Source organism: Hylobates moloch, unplaced genomic scaffold (genome assembly GCF_009828535.3).
Source record: "Hylobates moloch isolate HMO894 unplaced genomic scaffold, HMol_V3 SCAFFOLD_4, whole genome shotgun sequence".
Lineage (NCBI taxonomy): Eukaryota > Metazoa > Chordata > Mammalia > Primates > Hylobatidae > Hylobates > Hylobates moloch.
This window is the reverse complement of record NW_026652279.1, coordinates 113,094,546-113,117,693: the sequence shown is the minus strand read 5'-3', so window position 1 is coordinate 113,117,693 and position 23,148 is coordinate 113,094,546. Positions and strand designations below refer to the sequence as shown.

Here is a 23,148-nt window from a genome sequence, read left to right as displayed (position 1 = left end):
TTTCATAAGTGGTCAAGGCATTTGGACACATTCACCTCCTACTACCTATTACAAATACTTCTTAGATTGCTTCCTTCGAAAAACTGCTTGTCATGGAGAGGCTGAGGACATTTGTAATTTAAACCTGTATTTTCCTTTTCCCAGTTGATATCTGCCCCTAGAGAACACTGTAGTTCTTGTCTACAAGGCTTACCAAAAGTTTGAGGGAAAGGTGGTCCTGTGCTGTTACCACTTTGACCAAGACAAGTACCTGGAGATTGGGATGTTTTTGCATGTCAGGATTTATTAATTCAGTAACAGGGAGGGATGATGCTTCTCACTTATTTTGGTGAATCAGCAAAGATTGCAAGGCATAATATTAATGCTTATGTCTTGAATTGGCACATTAAAAATGACAGTAGCATTAAAATAAGCCACTGTTTTTAAATGAAAATGATAATTTGAGTAAAGAATATTGAATTGGAAGAAAACATTCTTCCAGAAGATTTTTTTCATCATAAAACTATCTGATTTAAACATTTCATGTTTTCTATTCACAACAAGGATAAATGATTAGGAATTTTGGATGTCTCAAATATTTAATACTGAATATTGTTCACTTGTTTTCTTCTTTGTAAAAGTACTTGTATCTGCCTGTTTTCTGTGGAATGCTTTTATTTTGTAACTTCAATGTCTTTACATAAGTATTTCCCCTTTCCTGCTCTACACTAGGATCTGTGGCGTTCACAGTACTAAATACTTGTATGTAATGTTAGTAGTTGAAGGAAATGAGAAAAGGTTAGGTGGAAGATAGAACATATATATTTTATAGAACATCTAAAAACTTTAATATTCTGAATTACTTTCTTAAATGTCTGGGTCGATATATATATTTGTATATTTATGTAGATATCCACCATTCTCCCATATATATGCACATATATGATTTTTCATAACTAATTACAAGACTATTAAATTTATATTGCATTTGTTAATTTAGTTAACATACCTACAAATAAAACATCTTTGAATTATTAGCTAGGATGCTATCAGAATTTGCAGGGCATTAGTAAGGTTAAAGTAGCTGAGAAAAAAGAATGGTTCTTAGTGAATGTTTTCCTCAAGCACTTTGGATATCCCACTAAAAAATTCCATGCCTGTAGACATTGTTATAAATATTTAATTTTGATAATCAGTACCATTTACTGATACTTCTACAGTAATGGAACAATGTGTAGCCTTTAGTCAATCTTTTCCTTTATAGCAGTACTTTATTAAGTTGCATATCATTGCAGATAAATTTGATACATAAGTTTTTCACATGTGTTCAACAGAGTTTCAAATAATGCTGATCCTTTGAGACCTGCTGAAAGTCTGAAGCAGCCCTAATATCTAAAATTAGGAAATGTATAAAATGTGAGAGGTCTGATTAAAGTTTTATATGTAGATGAGTTAATTTTGTTATTGTTACAGGTCATCCTGTTTTCCATCTATATATATATATTTTTTTTTGAGACAGAGTTTCTCTCTTGTTGCCGAGACTGGAGTGCAATGGCGCGATCTTGGCTCACCGCAGCCGCCTCCTCCTGGGTTCAAGCCATTCTCATGCTTCAGCCTCCTGAGCAGCTGGGATTACAGGCTCAAGCCACCATGCCTGGTTAATTTTGTATTTTTAGTAGAGACTGGGTTTCTCTATGTTGGTCAGGCTGGTCTCGAACTCCTGAACTCAGGTGATCTGCCCACCTTGGCCTCCCAAAGTGCTAGGATTACAGCACCCAGCCCGATATTTTCAACATTGTCTTTTTTCTTTTTTTCAGTAAATTATGTTAGTTAAGATTAGCCAATGTATCTTTACTCTGGCCTGGAAGTCCATTTTTGTTACTGACCTGATTCCACACCCCCTCTACCTGAAGTATATTAGTACTGATTAAATTGTTCCAGGAGTTAGAATGGCACCTTTCCTACTATGTGCCCTTGGTGAAGACAATCCTTGACAGATATCTTAAAAGGAGATAAAATATGTGCTTAATTTTTTGAGGATTTTCTATGGTGAATGTTTACCTCCTACATTGAAAAATGGTGGCTTTTGTACAATATCAAATTTAATGATTCTCAGGGAAAAGAATTTTAACCAATTTTATTTTTGAGCATAAAGGTCTATTTTGTAAACTTAGGAGATAATACAGTTATCGTTCTAATACTACTTTTTTTCCCTTTGCCTAAATAGTACCCATTTAATAGGTGGTGTGAAATACAGGCTTCTTTTTGAAGGCTGGCAGGTGAAGTAGTGAGAACTCCATTTCCATTTGGGTGCTTGGTTTTTCTTAGATTGTCAACAAGTGTATGAATAAGAGTTTGATATTTATTAAGCTATAGACATCTTTTCAAATGAAAGTAAGTTAATTACTATACCTGAAATACTGCTGTGTTGAATATAAACTGGAAACACAATGATGAATGGTATTTTGTAAATTTTTTAATTCCTTTAATTAAAATTTTTTTTTAAATTGTGGTAAGAAACACCTGACAAAATTTACCATCTTAACCATTTTTAAGTGTGCAGTTCAGTAGTGTTAAATATATTCATATTGCTGTGCAACCAATATCCAGAACTTTTTTATCTTGCAAAATTGAAACTCTATATCAAGTAACTCCCAGTCCCTGGAAACCTCTATTCTACTTTCTGTTTTTATGAATTTGTCTACTCTGGATATCACAGTTAAGTGAAATCGTACAGTATTTGCCTTTTTAGATAGGCTCATTTCACTTAGCATAATGTTCTCAACATTCATTTATGTTATAGCATGTCAGGATTTTTTCATCCTTTTTAAGTTTGAATAATACTCTATTGTATGTACCACATTTTGCTTATCCACATATCCATTGATAGTCACTTGGATTGCTTCCACTTGTTGGCTGTTGTGAATAATGCTGCAATGAACATGGGTGTATAAGTAACTTTTTGGGATCCTGCTTCCAGTTCTTTTGGATATATACCCTGAAATGAAATGACTGGATCATATTCTAATTCCATTTTAAATTTTTTGAGGAAATACCATACTGTTTTTCGTAGCAGTTGTACCATTTTACATTCCTACCAACAGTGCACAAGGGTTATACTTTCTTTATATCTTCACTAACACAATTTTCTGTTTTTCTTTGACATTAGCTATCCTAATGGGTGTGAGGTTGTATCTCATTGTGGTTTTTATTTACATTTCCGTAATAATTATTTATGTTAAGCATCAACATATGCTTGTTGGCCATTCGTACACTGTCTTTGGAGAAATGTTCATTCAAGTCCTTTGGCCATTTTAAAATTATTTTTTGTTGTTGAGTTTTAGGATTTCTTTATATTTTCTGGATATTAATCCCTTATCAGATAAATGATTTGCAAGTATTTTCTCCCATTATGTAGTTTGCTTTTTCACTCTGTTGTTTCTTCGATGCACAAAATTTTTAATTTTTATATGGTCCAGTTTACATATTTTTGCTTTTATTGCCTGTGCCTTTGGTGTCATCCACAAAATCATTGCTAAATCCACTGTCACTGAAGCTTTTCTCCTGTGTTTTCTTTTAAGAGTTTTATAGCTTTAGATCTTCTGTTTAGGTCTTTAATCTATTTTGAATTAATTTTTGTATATGGTATAAGGTAAGGGTCCCAACTTCATTCTTTTGCATGTGGATATCCAGTTTCTCCACCACCATATGTTGAAGAGACTGCCCTTTCCCCTTTGAATGGTCTCTGCAAATCCCTGAACTTTTGAGCCTCAATAATTTTTGTTGGTAGAGAGGGCACTCTCCTGTCAAACTTGCTTAAATGTTTTTTCCCCATCTTTATTGTGTAAAAGAAGAGCAATGGCTAGAAATGTGAGAATTGGAATCCCAATCTTGGCCTCGCCATTGAATCATTATGTAACATTGAGCATTCACATTACTATTTTGAGCCTCTGCTACTTCTTATTCCAAGTTGGCAATAATGAAGCCATTGTACCTTTAATATAGAATTGATGAGAGGTTTAAATGGAGTGATATATTTAAAATGTACTTTATTAGGATGTGCTCACTAGACAAAAGCATCCTTTTCCTCCCAAAGATTAGTATGTTTACCTCTAGTTTTCTATTTTTTCAGCTTTAAATTTGAAATTAAAATTATAAAAATCTTCAAAGCTGATTATTACATGCTTTAAACATCTATTAGTATCACGAAGTATATGTTTTTCCTTAGGCTTTGTATTGTATCCCAGAAAAGCAGGTGTGAAAGAAAAGTAATATAACTTGGCCAAAGTTGTCTCATTGGCATTTAATAAGCATAGGATGATGTTTTTAAAGAAGTGTTAAAACAACTTAAGTAATTTAGCAGATAAGTCAGAAAGTCATTCTTTTGCAAGAATACTTATGTGAAAAAAGCACATGCTTTAGGATTCTTTCAAATAGGGAGCTCCCCCTAGTGCGTTTTAGATGAGATTTACACAAGTTTGATTTGCAGGGAACCTTTTAGGAGCGCATCTGTTGGGTAAATCAAGGGATATTTTAATAAGATTTAACTGAGCTCAAAGTAGTACAAAATGGATATGATTTATTTCCTATAGAGCATTAATTTAATGGTGGTATAATTTAAATGAGAAGGAATATCCCCAAACCCAGATTTTCTTTCAAAACATTTGCAAAATATTTCTTCAGAATTTTATACTCTAAAACTGTTTTCTAAAAGAAAAAATTCTCCAGTCATCTGAAAAAAAAAAAAAAGAAAAATGAAAAACATTATCCTAAGGACATTATTGCATTCTCTTTTTTTTTTTTTTTGGAATAGAGTTTCACACTTGTTTCCCAGGCTGGAGTGCAATGGCGTGATCTTGGCTCACTGCAACCTCTCCCTCCCGGGTTCAAGCCATTCTCCTGCTTCAGCCTCCTGAGTAGCTGGGATTACAGGCTCCCACCACCACCCTCGGCTAATTTTTGTATTTTTAGTAGAGACGGGGTTTAGCCATGTTGGCCAGGCTGGTCTCAAACTCCTGACCTCAGGTGATCTGCCCACCTTGGCCTCCCAAAGTGCTGGGATTTACAGGCGTGAGCCACCGCGCCCGGCCAGTATTGCATTCTTAATTAGAAATTGTTCAAAACAAATCTTAAATACAAAAGTCAAAAATAGGCCGGGTGCCATGGCTCACGCCTGTAATCCCAGCACTTTGGGAGGCTAAGGCAGGTGGATCACTTGAGGTCAGGAGTTTGAGACCAGTCTAGACAATGTGGTGAAACCCCATCTCTACTGAAAAAAAAAAAAAAAAAAAAAAAAAACAAAATTTGCTGGGGGTAGTGGCATGTGCCTGTAGTCCTAGCTACTCAGGACTCCTGAGTCCTGGTTGGAGGATTGCTTGAATCCTGGAGGTGGAGGTTGCAGTGAGCTGAGATGGTGCCACTGCACTCCACCTTGGGCAATAGGCTGTCTCAAAAACAAAAAAAAAACCAAAAAAAAAAAAACAAAAACAAACACCAAATAATATATTCTACTTCTTTAAAGAGCATTTTACTTTCTTTTGATACAGGAGAATATTGATAATTATGTATTATATACAGCTGGAAATTAAAAGATCAGGAACAAATCTAATATTTGACATCATTGGACTTATTTGTGTATTTTGAATTAAGGTCATTTGTGGTCAAAATTAGTTAAAAGGATTGTTTATTTAGTCATGTTCATGTCATAGATTTCTCCAAAGAGATTATATAATATTTTATAGTTTGAAATGTTTCTCAAATATATAAAATGATTTTTGGCCATAATAACCTTGACTCAGATTTATACGCTACAATTAAATTAGTCTTGGTGGACTTTTCTTGTTTTTTGGGGCTTTTTAATTTTAAAAATGTTTAGATACAAAGTCTCTCTATGTTACCCAGGCTGGTCTTGAACTGCTGGGCTCAAGCAATCTTGCCACCATAGCCTTCAGAGTAGCTGGGACTGCAGGCTCTTGCCATTGTACTCAGCTCAAAAAAGTAATTTCCTTATATAACTTGATTTTTGTTTAGTCTTACTATTAGTCTATAAAAGTTTACCATGGTTGCCAGGCTTTAAACAAAATACTAAATTTTAAAAAAATTTTGTTTTGGTTTGTATTTTCTGATCTTTAACATTTTTATTGAGATGTAACTTAAACAAATCTGAAGTGTGAAGCTTAGTGAATTTTAAAATACACACTCTTAAAAAAAATTGAACATTTTCATCTACTGACAAGTTTTCATTAAACTTTCTGTGTTTTATTATTATTTTCATAGGGCTTTAGAATGGAAGTGATTTTAGAAGTTTACTCAATTTTCCTCATTTTGTAGGTGAAGAAAAGGCCTAGAAAGGTTCAGAGGCTTAATTTCTTCACATTTATGAAATATTTTAAAATATTGTAATTGGTGATAGAACAGTTATGCAGATTTTATTAAGGATTTGTATATTATTTAATACCATTTTATTTAAATGTATAAGCAGTGGATCTGAGTTGCTTTCTTCAGTTTTGTCTATAGTTCTGTAATGCAGTGTGATTTCTTTCAGTTCTTGTTTGAAAGCTAAGCTTTTCATTTTGTCTCTTACATTTAGTCTTTCTTGTAACATTCTATCTAAGTACTGTTTGTTACAAAATTAGCTTTAGTTGGATTCCTTCCTCCCTTTGTTTGGCAGAAAGTAAATGAATTTAGGGCAGCGGTCCCCAGCCTTTTTGGCACCAGGCTGGTTTTGTGGAAGACAGTTTTTCCATGGATTGGTAGAGGTGGTTGGGATGGTTTCAGATGAAACTTTTCCACCTCAGGTCATCAGGTGTTAGAGTCTCATAGGAGCGCATAACCGAGACCCCTGGCATGCACAGTTCACAATAGGGTTCGTGCTCCTATGAGAATCTAATGCTGCTGCTGATCTAACAGGAGGAGGAGCCCCAACGGTAATGCTGACTTGCCCACTGCTCACCTTCTGCTGTGCTGCCCATTCCTGATAGGGTCCAGGGGTTGGGGACCCAATCTAGGGGATAAACCAGGGAAGACTTCTTAGAGGTAGTAGCATCTGAAGAATAAAAGTTTACTGAGAACCTGGAACCCTTGCAGGTTAGGGGGCAATGCAGAGTGAAGATCATGATCAATGGCCAGATGCGGTGGCTTATGCCTGGTAATCCCAGCACTTTGGGAGGCTGAGGTGGGCGGATCACCTGAGGTCAGATGCTCGAGACCAGCCTGGCCAACATGGTGAAACTAAAAATACAAAAATTAGCTGGGCATGGTGGTGGGCCCCTGTAATCCCAGCTACAGGCACTCTCAGGAAGCTGAGGCAGGAAAATCGCTTGAACCCGGGAGGCGAAGGTTGCAGTGAGCTGAGATTGCGTCATTGCACTCCAGCCTAGGCGACAAGAACAAAACTCCATCTCAAAAACAAAACAAAACAAAATCATGGTCAAAAATATAGGAGGGGCTGTCCCTGTGGCTCACACCTGTAATCCCAGCACTTTGGGAGGTTGAGGAGGGAGGATCACTAGAGGCCAGGAGTTCAAGACCAGCCTGGCCAACCTGGTAAAACCCCATCTCTGCCAAAAACACAAAAATTAGCCAGGCATGGTGGTACACGCCTGCAATCCCAGCTACTCGGTGGTTGAGGCAGGAGAGTCGCTTAAACCTAGGAGGTGGAGGTTGCTGTGAGCCAAGATTGTGCCACTGCACTCCATCCTGGGTGATAGAGTGGGACTCTGTCTAAAAAAAAAAAAAAAAAAAAAAAAGGCCGGAGTTGGGGAGGCCTGGGGACGTATGGGATAGTTGACAGGATTTTATACTGTAATTACTTTAAGGCCTAGATTCTAATAATATACATAAGTATTTAATGGCACTTCTTGATTTTGTGCTTCATAGTTTGTTTCTGATGTGTAGCTAGTTAATATAGAGCTATTAACCTTGTTCATTGGTCGATTTTTCCAATGTAGTATGCCAACCAGTATTAGGGTTACATTTATAACTTTTTGCCTGGAGAGTTGATGAGTTAATTACCATGTTTTCATTTAACTTAAGGTAGTTTTGAAAATTTCTAAGCATTATGTCTTAAGATTCAGAAAAATAAGACCAGATCCACTTATGAATTTCCATTCCACTCGTGACCTGACAAGTCATATAACCTCTCAGCCTCACTTTCCCCATTAGACAAATAGAATGAAAAAACCTATCTTGCAGAATTGTGATAAAGATTAAGGGATGTACAACACAATTTATTATTGTAACACAACCTATTAATCATTTTTATGAATTTTCTCTTATTTGAATTTTAAAAATTGAAATTATGGGGTACTAGAGGTTTTTTTAATCTTGCCTTTTTCAGAACAAGCAGCATGGTGGTATGGAAAGAATTGCTATATTAGAACTGGCTGTGCCTGGTTCTGTCACTCACTAGCTTATATTGTATTGAAAAGTCCCTTAATCTCTCTGAGCATCCAGTTTCTCATCCATAGAATTGTGATTATACCAACGCTTAAATTTTGTGAGGATTAGAAGTAATATTTGTTAATCATCTAGCAAAAGTGCCTGCCTGGCACATGGTAGGAGCTCATTTATGATGATGATCATCGTCTCCAATATTATGGTAAACACTTAACAGGATAAAAGCTTTTTAGTCTGAAACCTTTGACAAAAACAGAATTAAGGTTGTTCCATAACCTATCATACAGTTATGTATCGCTTAACAATGGAGATATGTTCTGAGAACTGCACCATTAGGCAGATCTGTTGTGGGAACATCATAGAGTATACCTACAGAAACCTAGACGGGATAGACGACTATACCCCTAGGCTATATGGTATATGACCCATCACTCTTAGGCTATACATCTATACATCTACCTGTATAGCATGTAACTGTACTAATTGCTGTAGGCAGTTTTAACACAAGCATTCATGTGTCTAAACAGATATAAATGTTGACAAATACAGTAGAAATATGGTATGAAAGATAAAAAATGGTATACCTAGATAGGGCACTTACCGTGAATGTAGCTTGAGGACTGGCAGTTGCTCTGGGTGGGTGATTTAAGATTTAAGATACAAACATAGCTGTATAAAATGTTTATATCCTTATTCTGTAAGCTTTTTTCTATTTTTAAAATTTTTATGTTTTAAAAAACTTTTTTTTTTTTTTCTTTAAGGAGTCTCGCTGTGTTGCCCAGGCTGGAGTGCAGTGGTGCAATCTCTGCTCACTGCAAGCTCTGCCTCCTGGGTTCACGCCATTCTCCCGCCTCAGCCTCCTGAGTATCTGGGACTACTGCCACCACACCCGGCTAATTTTGGTGTTTTTTTTTTTTTTTTTTTTTTTTGTATGTTTAGTAGAGACGGGGTTTCACCGTGTTAGCCATCATGATCTCCTGACCTCCTGATCTCCTGACCTCATGATCCGCCCGCCTCGGCCTCCCAAAGTGCTGGGATTACAGACGTTAGCCACCGCGCCTGGCCTTTGTTAAAAACTAAGACTTAGACTCATTATTCTAGGCCCACACAGGGTCAGGATCATTAAGATGTCAGGAGGTGATAGGAATTTTTCAGCTGTGTTATAATCATACAGGACCACTGTCATGTATGTGGTGGTCTGTCATTGGCCAAAACATTATGTGGTGTCTTACTTGTACATCCATCATGAGAAGCCATAAGTAGCTATCCAGTTTTTCTAGCTAAAGTAATTTTCAAAGCAAGAGAGGTTTTAAACTTCTTTGAGAAAATTTAGAGTTTATTTCTAGGACGTTGTAATTGTATATTTTAGAATTCACATTCGTGATGGTTGGGATGGGGATTTAGGGGAGGTGCTGTCCTCCAGAAGAAATGTCAAGTGTAAAATATATAATTCCTTTTATTTGTCATGTAGATTTGTGTAGGAAAAGACATAATAGGATAGGCCTAGGAAGGATTTTTTTATATGAAGATTTTTTTTTGAAGGGCATATAATTGGAAATTTGATTATTGGTATATGGAGAGAGAGAATTGTACATGAAAAGTACTATAACTTAAATCTTACAGTTAAGAGGATTAGTTGTAACCAAAGGACAAATTTATGTCAGTCTAGTGATTAGTCCTATCAAAAATTATTCTAGCCTTCACATAACCTGTTTTTATTGCCTGTTTTATCTGTGACATTTTGACATCTTCCTTCTATTAGTTTTGCCCAAATGAGGTGTGGGACTCCTAGTGAAGGTCCTTGGAAGGATTACATTTTCTATAAAACTTTATTATGGACATGATAACAGTTCTGAATATGTGAGAAAAAGTAATTGTATACTATTAGGTGATGCAGTTTGTAGCTAGGAAATGACAGAGTTGATGCTGGTGTGTCAGAGTAAAACTTTCCCTTTGTCTTAAAGTGAGTGAACCTTGTTAGGTACTAGGAAACAACAACAGTCTTATTGGTTATTCTGGGGTTTCAACACTGGAAACATCTAAAAACAGAATTATTCTGAAATAATTGAAAACAATCTATTTTAAATAAGGAATTGAAGATAATTGAATATGCAGTGTGAAAGGTCAGGCTGCAAGTGACAGTGGGTGATGTTGCAAGATAATGACAAGGTACAGTACTTTTGGATTATCAGGAATTAGCAAAATGATGTCTTTGTGTCCTCTGGTAATTTCTGAGTTGTGAACTATCTTGCTCATTTATATACTTTGGCAGGTAATGAAATAATGAATGTAAAATTTTGAATTTTGTGTAATCACATTTCTTAAACCAGTAAGTTAGAAAGAAAAACCAAGAGATTGCATCCACAATATCAGGCCTAAATAGGTAGTAGAAAGAATAGAAGGTCTTTATTTTAAATTTTATTGTTAATTCAGAATGGGTAGTGTCTAATCACAAATGAGATTATAGTGAATGTAAATCTTAATGTAACAAAGGATTATCTTGCCATGTTCTTAAAACTTTCCATTTTAATGAGCTATAGTAACATTCTAAAACATGTAGCAATCTGTGCAGTCATCCATATGTGACATCTGCTTCTTCATGAAGTGCATTTCTAAGGTAAAACTATTGGTGGATTTGTATGTATAGTTAGGAAGGCTTATAAAACTTTTTTCTTTTAAATGATAGGCACAAGTATTATGTAGTTAGAATTTTTTTGTTTCTGGAAAATGTTATCTACTTTGAAAATTTTAAATCTATCAACACTTGGGAAGGTGTTTAGCACAAGCATCAATAAATGTTTCAATCAGAATCTAGCAAGAAAGGATTCTTAGAAACTTTTACTCACGTACATATACTTATGTAATGGATTTAGATAAATGTTTCCTCCTAAAAAATCTTAGCAAAGTTGGGTTAGTACCATTTCTTTCCTTGAAAACAAAAAATCCACATTTTTTACGAACCAGGGCCCCTTAAAACTAATCTCACATTATGTCTTTTTTTAATTATTATTATTTTTGAGACACAGTCTCGCTCTATCACCCAGGCTAGAGGGCAGTGGCATGATCTTGGCTTACTGTAATCTCTGCCTCCCAGGTTCAAACAATTCTTGTGCCTCAGCCTTCCCAGTAGCTGGGATTACAGGCAAGTGCCACCACACCTGATTAATTTTTGTATTTTTAGTAGAGACAGGGTTTCAACATGTTGGCCAGGCTGGTCTGGAACTCCTGACCTCAAGTGATCCTCCTGCCTTGGCCTCCCAAAGTGTTGGATTACAGGTGTGAGCCATCATGCCTGGCCTCACATTATGCCTTACCCAATTATTTTCAGATTGGCCTTCAGCCATAGCATATGGGAAACAATATACTCTGTTTTCCAAGGGCTTATCATGAATTTTTTTTCCTTTTTGAAATTTAATGCTTTATTGCTAACTTTCCTGATCTGAAACATTTATTAGGCAGTTCTTCATTTTCAGTTGTAGCCTTTAAGATATTTATGTAGAAGGCTGTCATAGAATGCCATCTTCTTTTGTAGGACAGTTGTGTGTGTGAATTGATTTTTTTTTTTGAGACCATATTTGTAGTGTGATATGTAGAAGGAAGTAACCAGAATGGTTTTATCTGCTTCTTTGCCCTACATTCAAGGTCTGCTTGTGATAGTATTTAAAATTGAGTTCAGTGCTGGGTTCAAGATGGGATTTAACCAGACTTTTACAGAGGTAGCATCTGTAGATTTTGTAGCAGTCAACTCAAGGAGGTGATTAATCTTGAGAGACTAGACAGATTTCTTTTAGGTGAAATTAAATTTTACCATTATTGCTGTATAACTCCATTCACCTATCTTTGAAAATATGTTTACATCTTGGCTTTTTATACATTTATTTAAAAAAAAATTTCTAACATGTTTTTTATTACATGCTTCACTAGAATAAAATTTTCCCAAGTTATTATTACCCAGTTCATCCTGAAATCTTAGCCTCAGGCAGTCCTCCCACCTCAGCCTCCCAAAGTGCTAGGATTATAGGTGTGAGCCACCATGCCTGGCCCCAGTCTATCTAATGTATGTATTAGATTCTTAGAATATTACTATTTATTAAGTAAAGTTATATTTCTGATAGCTTAATTACTCCTTATATACCAGCATAAACACTATTTGCCTGGCACTACTTTTTAGGCATTCCCCAGACCAGTTTGTTAATTTTATTCAAACTTTAGATTCCAGTTCAAGTATAAAACTCAAATTCTGCCAAATTATTAATATTCCAGATATATTGTTTATATTACTGTCTTTTGCAGTTCTACTTAGTCCTATCAATTATTGAATTTCCCTAATTTTTTTTTTTACAAAGTCAAACTTTAGTGATTCTGCAGTTTTTATGGTGACTTACAATTTCTTACATTATTACTCTTCAGTCTATTATTAAATCAAATTCCAGGATGGAGTTCCTTAGTCGTTACATTAAAATAGATATATGGAATTCCCCCCTACTTTTGCTTAAATCGTAGTATTCCATCTGTTTTTAATGCTGTTGTATTTTTAACATAAGGAATTATGTGGTTGAATAAAGGAATTGTATCGGAACACAATCATGTAACGGAGTTACTTGAAACTAAAAATATATTTCTTACACTGTGGAATTCTAACGTGTTTTCTGTAGCTGTAGCCCTTAATGTATTCTGTTACCAGATTTTTATATACTAGCAGATTGTATTTTAGAATACCAAACACGTTTTTAATTTTGAAGAGTATTTGTTTTGAACATATAATAAAGGCACATGGTTAAAAAAAAGTTGAAGTATTATAAAAAGTTACACAGTTGTTTACTTCCTTTCTATGGAGGCAACCATGGTTAATCAGTTTCTAACGTATCCTTCAGAGATCTTTTTTATGTGGTCAAAGGTTTTACAAGGGTTAATGTCTTAAGATGAATATTTTAGAGTTTGATATCAAAAGACTCATTTTTATACTACACTACTTGAGATTTTAACAATAAAAGTAATAATCTTACTGAAATCTGCAACAAACGTGAAATTTGTAGCTCTGGACTTGGAATATTGATTTAAATGTAAGCCTGTCAGGCCTTTATTGACTTTTAAGTAATTCTGTTTTGTTTGTAATATGTTATTAGCCAGTTTGTGTATTTATCCCCATAATTTAATGAACCTCCTCTACCTTTAAAAAAATTAACAGTATTAATGACAATGAATTATTGACTTGACAAACATGATTAGCCCAGCAGAAGATTTTATGACCTATTTAAGGGTAAGGTAACATTCCTATGCCCCTCCTCCACTACATTTTCAGTTTCTTAGGTAAGTGAAAACAATTGTTTTCCTGAGATCAGGTTAGTTTATATTTGGAGGAAATTACCTTTTTTTAATATTTTCAAAATTTTTTTTCAAAATAATTTGTTGTAACATTTCAAAAGCATTTTCTTTCAAAAATAACATAGGTTCTAATAGATAATATGTTTACATTAATTCTTTAAATTTTCTTATCGAGATTTTATGCTTTAACTGAGTAATTTAACACCATGGTAATTGGTTGTTGAGAGAACTATAATAGGAAATTTTAAGCGAAGTAAAAGGTTTTGCTTTATATTATCTTGTGGCAGAACTCTTACTTGAGGTTTTTGACCAAAATTAAAATGAAAAATTTTTAATGACAGAAAGATTGACTCCCGTTAGTAAGTAGCTCTAGAGCTAGAACATTATATTTTGCATTATATTTTCTAGTGATATGTTTGGATTTCTTTATGACAGGAACCACTGCTCTGAGAGTAAAACGTGAATTTATTCTGCTAATAGCAAAAGTAAACTTTTAGTCCCTCTACTGGCCGTCTTTGTTGTAGCAGAGCTTAGTTTTTTTTTTTTTTTTTTAAATATATCATTATAATTATGATAAAGGCTACTTATAACTTTATGGCCAAGGTGAATATTGACAGAAATTCTAAAGGATTTTCTCCCAACTGAGTGACTTTATAAACATACTTAGGAATAACAATGTAAAATAATTGCTCTTAAATATAAGGATTTGGGAATTATTAAATTGCATAGGCTTGACACCAGATAGTGAATAACATTATATTGCAGTAATTAAGTTGTAACTCTCATTTAGACTTTGGAGGTGTTAAAACTTTATTTTTTTGTAAAACATGACAAAAATCTTAACAATACTGGCAGACAACTAAAACTTTTTTAATTTGCTGGGTAAACAATGTTGACAGAGAAAGATGACATTATGCAGCAAGGAACAGTGCAAAACAGTATATAAGAAAACTTTCTTGGAGCTACCTGTTCACTTTCTGCTAGTGATGTAGAAATTCATGCTTAAATAAATTTGTTAATGTCAAACATTTATATAATAGAGATGGGGATACATTTTTCCTGAAGAAGTAATAAAACAACCTTGTGTGTATAAATTACATTAACTTAATCATTATTCTAATTTTTATAGTAACTGATTATTGCTTTTCTTAGTGTGATTCTTGACTAAGCTCTTTAATCTTAGAGAGGAAAGAATCTTAGGCATGGCAGGAGATAATTGGTACAATGAGGATGATTGTATTTTTCTTTTTTCTTTTCTATGTTTGATCTTTATCTGACTTTTCCAAAATTTGAAGTCACTAAAGAACTTATTATTTTATCTTGTGTTTGTGTATATACTCTCTGAAAGTTGAAGTTATATCGTTTTTAAAAGTAAACATTAGTATATATTGTGTTTTGTTTCAGTGTGTTTGTGTTGGGGGAAGATACATTGATTTTATATATGAAGAAATTGATGGCTAAGTAATTACAGAATCACAGGAATCTACCAAGTAAAGGAATAGTTTTACTATATAGTTAATTTTATTGCAGAAAGAATATATTAAAAACAAAACAATCTGATTATAACACCATTCCTGGTTGGGTAAATATGGCACAATCCAGGTTGGTATGGAATTACGTCGAAGAGAATTTAGCAGCTGCCAGTTGGATCTCCAGGTGGTGCAGAAAGACCATGTGGATTTTAGAATTAGAATAGCTTAATAAGTTTCTGGCTTTGCCACCATCTATGCCACCTTGAGTTATATCATTTAATCTCCCTGAATATTTTACCTCACTAAGTTTTTTTAGGGTCAAATGAGATAAGTGCTTTATTGTTATTATCAAGACGATAGCAGTAATGTTACTGTTACTATAGTAATTTCAGGCCCGTTTAAGGATATCCTCCGTGGAGAGTATTTTGTGTAAGACTAGTCAAGTTTCAACTAAAAGCTTTGTTTTGTTGTCTAAGAAAAAGTAACTTTGGTTTTAGTGTTTGAATTTAGCTTAATTAAATTTAATAACCCAGACTTTCTGTTAAGTTTTAATATATTTTAACTTAATTTTGTAGACATGGGCCTTTAAAAAAGTATTAACCTTTCGGGTGGATGTCATCATCTGTATGAGTCTGCTACATGGTAGATTATTTTTCTTTAATTAGAAGTATGATTAATCTCTTGCCTCTGAAAGACAATTCTCAGTGTGCTTATACAGGAATAAAAGTGAATGGGTGTCAGACTTTTGGTCAGGAAATCTGATTTCTTTTTTTGAGACGGAGTCTCACTCTGTCGCCCAGGCTGGAGTGCAGTGGCATGATCTTGACTCACTGCAACCTCCGCCTCCTGGGTTCAAGGGATTCTCTTGCTTCGGCCTCCCGAGTAGCTGGGCACTACAGGCATGTGCCACCATGCCTGGCTAATTTTTGTATTTTTTGATGGAGACGAGGTTTTTCACAGTGTTTCCTAGGCTGGTCTCACAGTCCTGACATCAAGTGATCCGCGTGCCTTGGCCTCCCAGAGTGCTGGGATTACAGGCATGAGCCACCGCGCCCAGCCTGGTTTTGTTTTATGTTAAAATGTAGAAGTGATATAGAAGACCCTACTACAAGTATTTGATCCATGCTGTGGTGGCTTTTAGAGCTTTGCTGATTCGTTTTTGAAAGGCATCAAGTCAACAAAAGTAGTTTAGCTTAAGGGTGGAAGCAAGATAATATAGTTTCGAAGCTATTAGGACCTCTTGGTTTTCTTTATCTCCCTTAGGCAATTTTTGAGCTAAAATACTGGTAGAGACCAAGAGAGAGATTTATTGTTATGTGTACATATGTTTATTATATATGAGAGTAGAGATTATGTATCATACACTTAATACAATACCTGATATATAGTAACCACTCAAATCTTTTTGAATGGCCAACACGAATGAGTAGATAGTAGATGGTTGAAAGATACAAGAGGGAGGTAGTGCTCCTTTTTATACATTAGTAGCCCAGCAAATTCATGAGTAGTTATGCGTTGAGTTTGGGGAGTACACATTTATATTGAGGTAAAGGTAACATACATTTTTTGAATCTTGTTGAAGTTTGAGTAATTCTGAATGGTTCTGTGAACCCAGGCTGATTTGTATTAAGCTATAATCAGTGAGTCAATAAGTTGAAGTGTTTTGTGCCCAGTACCTGCTTAGTGGTGTGGAAAGAAATATGACATATTCTTTGCCTTCAACGTATTCAAACACATGAAAAAATAGCAAGCAATACAAGACGGTGGTTTTTTTTTTAATAAATTGTGGTAAACACAACAAAATTTATTGTCTTAACCATTTTTTTTTTTTTTTTTTTTTTTTTTTTTTGAGACGGAGTCTCGCTTTTTCACCCAGGCTGGAGTGCAGTGGCTCAATCTCGGCTCACTGCAAGCTCCGCCTCCCGGGTTCACGCCATTCTCCTGCCTCAGCCTCTCCGAGTAGCTGGGACTACAGGCGCCTGCCACCACGCCCGGCTAATTTTTTGTATTTTTTAGTAGAGACGGGGTTTCACCGTGGTCTCGATCTCCTGACCTCGTGATCCGCCCGCCTCGGCCTCCCAAAGTGCTGGGATTACAAGCGTGAGCCACCGCGCCCGGCCTTGTCTTAACCATTTTTAAGTGTATACTTCTGCAGTGTTAGATATATTCACATTGTGTAAGATGGTGTGTATTTAAATTCTTATTTAAATTAAAAATTATTTGAAAAGGTGAGGGATAGATGTTGTGGGGAAGTGGTATTCAAATTGTGCTCCATGGAACCACTCAAATCCAATTTTAAAGAAACATTTTATTTACCTTCTTATTTATTTAAAGTGTAAAAACTACCACTGTTAGAATATGGAGATGGAAAGATGTGATTACTAAAGGCCAAAGTAATCAGGGAAAGCTTCGTGGAAAATACAAAGATTTAAACTGGGCCTTAAGGAATGAGTGGGAGTTGGGTAGGTTTGAGGAGGGAAGAGGAAAACCATTCTACTTTAGGGAAACAATCAAAGCTAAGAGTTGGGAATGAACATTGCCTGAGAAGACCTATATTATTAGAATTTATTATATATTTTGGGGGTGAATCGTATGAGAGACAATATAGAGACAATATAATGTAATGTAATAATTCCCCAAAATGAGTTCATTTTAACATGAATATTACAGAGGAAGAAGGAGGGATAAATTAATTCATGTTGTCTCCCTGCAAGACTCCTGTGACGTTTTAATGCTGCTGTGCATTTAGAATCTTCTAGAGATTATATCTAACATATTTTAAGTTTATTTAACCAAAGGAATCTTTCTCCCCCGGAACCATTTTTTTCTTGGGCACCAATTAGAAAAGTGCACGTGTCACTTACAAGTTGAATGATTTGATCAAGACAATCTATTACATGTCCCCCACTCCCACTTTATGATGATTAGATTATAATCATATAATTAACTGTGAATTCATTCAATAAATATTGTGTATAATAATATGTTAGAAATTGAGAGTTATAAGAGAAAGGTTATAGGACCATAGAATATTACATGTTTATGACTCTTCTACATTGTTGTTGTTCTAGGTATGGTCTGTGGCTATTAGTGTCTTCTAGCTGCCAGTCTTGTTAGAAATGAAGAATCTTAGTCTTCATACCAGACATAATCAGAAACTGCATTTTAAGATCTCCAAGTGGCTCATATGCACATTAAAAAATTGTCATATACAGTTCTACATTTTATCCAAGAAAGCTTCATTCAATTCTTGGTGCCATTAGTGGCAGAGAATTTGATACCTTCGATTGCAAATACAAGGTTTACCCTCTTGAAATTTATATCCTTTGGCCTTAGTTCTGTCAGTCCCTCAAATGGGAGCCATTTATATGTAAAAGGCAAGCTTATGTTTGTCTTAGTCCCTTACCATATGTGTCGCCTAGAACTGATCATTGTGCTAGTAGAGTGGGTTGGCCAGAGATTTGAATGGAAGCTATTAAAGTTATCTCACCTTCTATACAGAACATTTGAGAACCCGTGCTACTCTGTTCCATTGCTTTTGCTACCACTATTTTTGTACTTTTCTCTCCAAGCATTTTCTTTAGGTAACCATTTTTTAATTTTAACTTTTCATCTTGTACTGTTGTTAAATTTTTGCTGAATTTAGAGTAGTCCTACTATTTCCATAGAACTAGCTCTTAACATCTTTCAAATCATTTACCTAGTTATTTGCCTAGACATTTTGATTACATGCATACCTTATGGTAATGTTCACCTACTGTCTTGCCTTCCTTTTTAAGAAAGTTTCTCAGGAAGTGTTCTTTTTTTATTGTAACTTGTAATATCTACAAAAATCAAATTATTAGAATTGAACTACTAGGGTCCCTTTTAAGAAATTAAATACTCTTAGTAACGTAAATACACTCCCTCTAAAAATGAAAGCAATACACAAATTTATAAAGAAGTGAAAAATCCACCTCTTTCTCTACCTAATCCCTCTTTCTCAGGGTTAATCACTGTTTAGTTTATGTGTCCTTCTATATCTTTTCTTAAAATGTACAAACAGGTACATACTACATGTAAAATGAAACTAGAAAGGGAGATTGTATATATGCTGTTCTGAGAATTGACTTTTTACTTTGTAAGCCAAGTCTAAACCTTTGTATGATCAATGTGTTTTTTGATTTTAGGGAAGAAACCCTTTTTTCTTGGAGCCAGCAATAATTATCACGATTACTGATGGGAGCAAGTTGACTACCACCAGTGGAGTCCAGGATGAGGTAAGTTGTGTTTATATTACATGGATTATGCAAATGCAGTTGAACAATCCTTTATTTTTGTAGGATATTGAACACCTTTAATAGGTTCTCTCTTTGATTATTTGATGCAGTTTAGAGTCATCTGTCTCCTATGGCCCATCTTTGTTTGTAGCAGTGTTCTTATTTTCTTGAATAAGAATCTCTTCTATGAGAAATGTTTGAGCATACCCACACCCCATTCGTATGTGTAATTATGAGTTTATGTGAGGATGACGGTTTCAGTCTGTGTCATAAATAGTAAAATGAATTCCTTAGTTTTTTTCAGATTTAAAAAAGGGGAAACAGCATTCTAATAATTTCTTCCTATATTTCAGTGAATTGTCGTTGGCAGTCCAACGACTGTGGAAACTCTTTGGCTAGAGTATAGCAAAGCCAAGAAGAGGTGTTAAGACTAGGAAAAGTAAGGTTTTTGGACATTTTTGTTTTCTCTAAGTCAAATGTATTATTATACCTATATATATATATATATATATTTTTTTTTTTTTTTTTTTTGAGACGGAGTCTCACTCTGTTGCCCCAGTTAGAGTGCAGTGGCATGATCTTGGCTCACTGCAGCCTCCACCTCCTGGGTTCAAGCGATTCTTGTGCCTCAGCCTCCTGAGTAACTGGGATTACAGGCATGAGCCACCATGTCCAGCTAATTTTTGTATTTTTAGTAGAGATGGGGTCTTGCCATGTTGGCCAGATTGGTCTCAAACTCCTGACCTCAGGATCCACCCGCCTTGGCCTCTCAAAGTGTTGGGATTACAGGTGTGAGCCACTGCACCCAGCTGTATAAAAAATTTATAGCTAACCTTACCTATTCTACACCAACATTCATTATGCAGAGTTGTGTGTGGTGTTGTATAATGAATATAATAGATTTTTTTAATTTTAAGGTGTTTCTACTATAGTATTTGAACTGCTCTTTAACATGGGCTGATATAGAAAGGTGATTGTTTTGATGGTGCTTTATTGTTTGCATTTGCTTTAGTATCTTAATTCCCATGGTATTTATAAGGGTTTAATTAAGCAGGAAAAGTATACATTTTAAGTTCAGTAGCTTTTAGAGTTACTTTATTTGTGTGACATTGTGGAATATAAATTGGACATGGAGTCAGGGCATGTGGGTCCTAGTCTTTGTTTAACTACTTTCTAGCAGTAAACTTTGTACCAGTGACCTGACTTCCTAATTTCTATCCTTTTCCATGAAATAAAGAGAATAACATTTGCCTTACTTCATAGGGTTATTGGAAGTCTGAAATAATGTATATGAAAGTACTTAGTAGGCTGTAAAGAAAAGTACATAATAGTATTATTTCATGAGGCATTGGAACCACTAAAGAGATGTAATTCTCTGCTCTTATTTGGGGGAAAAGAGCTAAAATTGTTTTATTTGAACAGTTGATAATAAAGGGAATTTAGGATATAATTCATGGAGATAGACCTGAAAAATTTAGGTAGATTATAATTGATGATTAAATAATTTATAGTCTATATATAATCAGTAGCCTTGGAATGCTCCATAGCTGAACTTGATGGGCTTTTGGGCTTTCTTAGATTAGTTGACGTGTACAGCCAGTTATGGTCTTGCTACTTTCAGAAACAGGTAGACGTGGATTATATAAAAAGCAAGCAATAAAAATGTCATTTTAGCCGGGCATGGTGGCTCACGCCTGTAATCTCAGCACTTTGGGAGGCTGAGGTGGGCAGACATGAGATCAGGAGTTCAAGACCAACCTGACCAACATGGTGAAACCCTGTCTCTACCAAAAATACAAAAAATTTAGCTGGGCATGGTGGCGCACACCTGTAATCCCAGCTACTCAGGAGGCTAAGGCAGGAGAATCACTTGAACCCAGGAGGCGGAGGTTGCAGTGAGCTGAGACTGTGCCACTGCCCTCCAGCCTGGGCGACAGAGCGAGACTCCATCTCAAAAAAGAAAAAAGTCATTTTAAATTTGAAGCTCTCAAATTAATTTTTCTTGTTAATAGGACACGTAATCGTTAACAGCTTCATTCAACTTTATATATTAATAAATTAGAAGTCTTTTGAATGTTTGTTTTGTTTTTATCCGTAATGATTTTGCTTGAGAAGTCATTTCTGTTTTCTGTTGTAAAGTATTATGTGTGAGGTGATGCATTTGAGGTGCTGTCTACTGCCTTTGTAGAAATGCCCTTTGGGGTACAATGTATTTTGTTTCCATATGTCTGGATCTGTTTTGTTTGTAAAATTTGTTTTGTGGGGACCTCTTCTAGCTTAAAAATATCTTGAAATATACATGTGTATTGGAATTGCTCACCTTTCTTCCTATGTCTTTCCTTGGGAAGGATTTTGGAAAAATAGGGCAATGTGTTTATAATAACCTGAAACTACCTTGCTAGTAAGGTTAGGAAGATTTTCCTGTGGGCAGAGATCTTACCTTTTAGTTCTCTTTTATCTTTTACAATACTAGCATAGTGTTGACAACAGAGCCTGTATTTTTAAAAAGTATTGATTATAAACATTGGTGTATTGAATCTGGTAGTCATTGAGTTCAAAACTGATTACTGTTGCACCTTATTATCTGAGGTGGAAGGTTCATTTGTTTTAAAGCAAAAGTAAATTATTTTGAAGTTGGAATATGGGCCGGTGAGTTGTTTCAAGGTTAGGAATGTCTTTGATCCCCTGCATGTTTTCTTCTTAATGTACCAACAACACTGTCTTGTTGGAGCAATGAGAAAGTTATCCTAGATTAATTTTTGCTAAATGTTGTGAGATATTGTGAAATATTCTAGCCTAAATAATTATGGGATTTGTTTTAAGGAGCTTTTCAATTCATAGAAAAGCATAAAGATGCTTTTTGTATTGTTCTTCTGTGTTTGTATTGTGCACATGCATGAATGCTAGATATGATCTGTATTCTGGTTCCTACTAGGGAATAACAATTTTGCCTTTATATCTGTCTTTTCGCATCTCTCAACCTTTGCCTCTGGCAGAAGTTAATTCTTTTTTAGATTTATTCAGTGTATGAATGTGTCATTAATTTCCACATTAGAGATGTGTGTACATAATTCCTGGTTGGCTTGTGGCTGCTGTTGGTATGACCTATTACTTTTTATGGAGTTGTATATTCCACCTGTATGATATCCTTTGCTTAAGAGTCATGTTATCCAACATTGTATATTATATCTGTTCTGTTGGTGCTGTTTTTCAGGAGTAAATGTTCTTGCTGCTTTAAAATCATCCTTATATCATGTGAGGAAATATAGAACTCATTTAGTCTTATATTTTACAAATGAGGAAATTGAGATCCAGGGAGTCAGAGTGATTTGCTTAGGTTATAACATTTGTTACTGCCAAAATCTAGATTAGAATTTATCAATTCCAAAGACATGCCAGCACCTCCAGGCCAGTGCTTTCTTCGTGATATGGCTGCTGCCTTTTTGCTTGATTCTAATTTTGTGTGTTCTTAAAATTTACCTTCTATTACCTGATTTCTTATTTGTCTACTTCAGCTTTCTATATAAGTGTCTTTTAGGTATTCTGTTCTTATTCAGTGTTGCATGAAAAACTATTATGACCAGAGCATTTCTAGGCAATGAGGATAACAAAGATAAACAGGACCTATCTGGTTCTTAATATTTAATTAAGTTCACAGTATTAGGGGGGAAATCACCTATTAAATGGTTTTATGAATGATAAATTAAGGATACATA

The 23,148-nt window shown here is 35.0% G+C and overlaps 1 protein-coding gene across 4 annotated transcripts in view; it reads left to right on the top strand.

The window, feature by feature from the left end:
• The window catches only part of INTS6 (integrator complex subunit 6), a 104,068-nt gene that overhangs the window by 3,558 nt on the left and 77,362 nt on the right, over positions 1 to 23,148 (top strand). For all 4 annotated transcript variants that reach the window (XR_004247759.2, XM_032150928.3, XM_058437917.1 and 1 more), the window contains one exon: positions 19,343 to 19,432. Coding sequence is in view for 3 of the 4 variants with exons in the window: in XM_032150928.3 (XP_032006819.1) it covers positions 19,343 to 19,432 (90 nt within the window). In the remaining variant the exon portion in view is untranslated. The remainder of the gene's footprint in view (positions 1 to 19,342; positions 19,433 to 23,148) is intronic.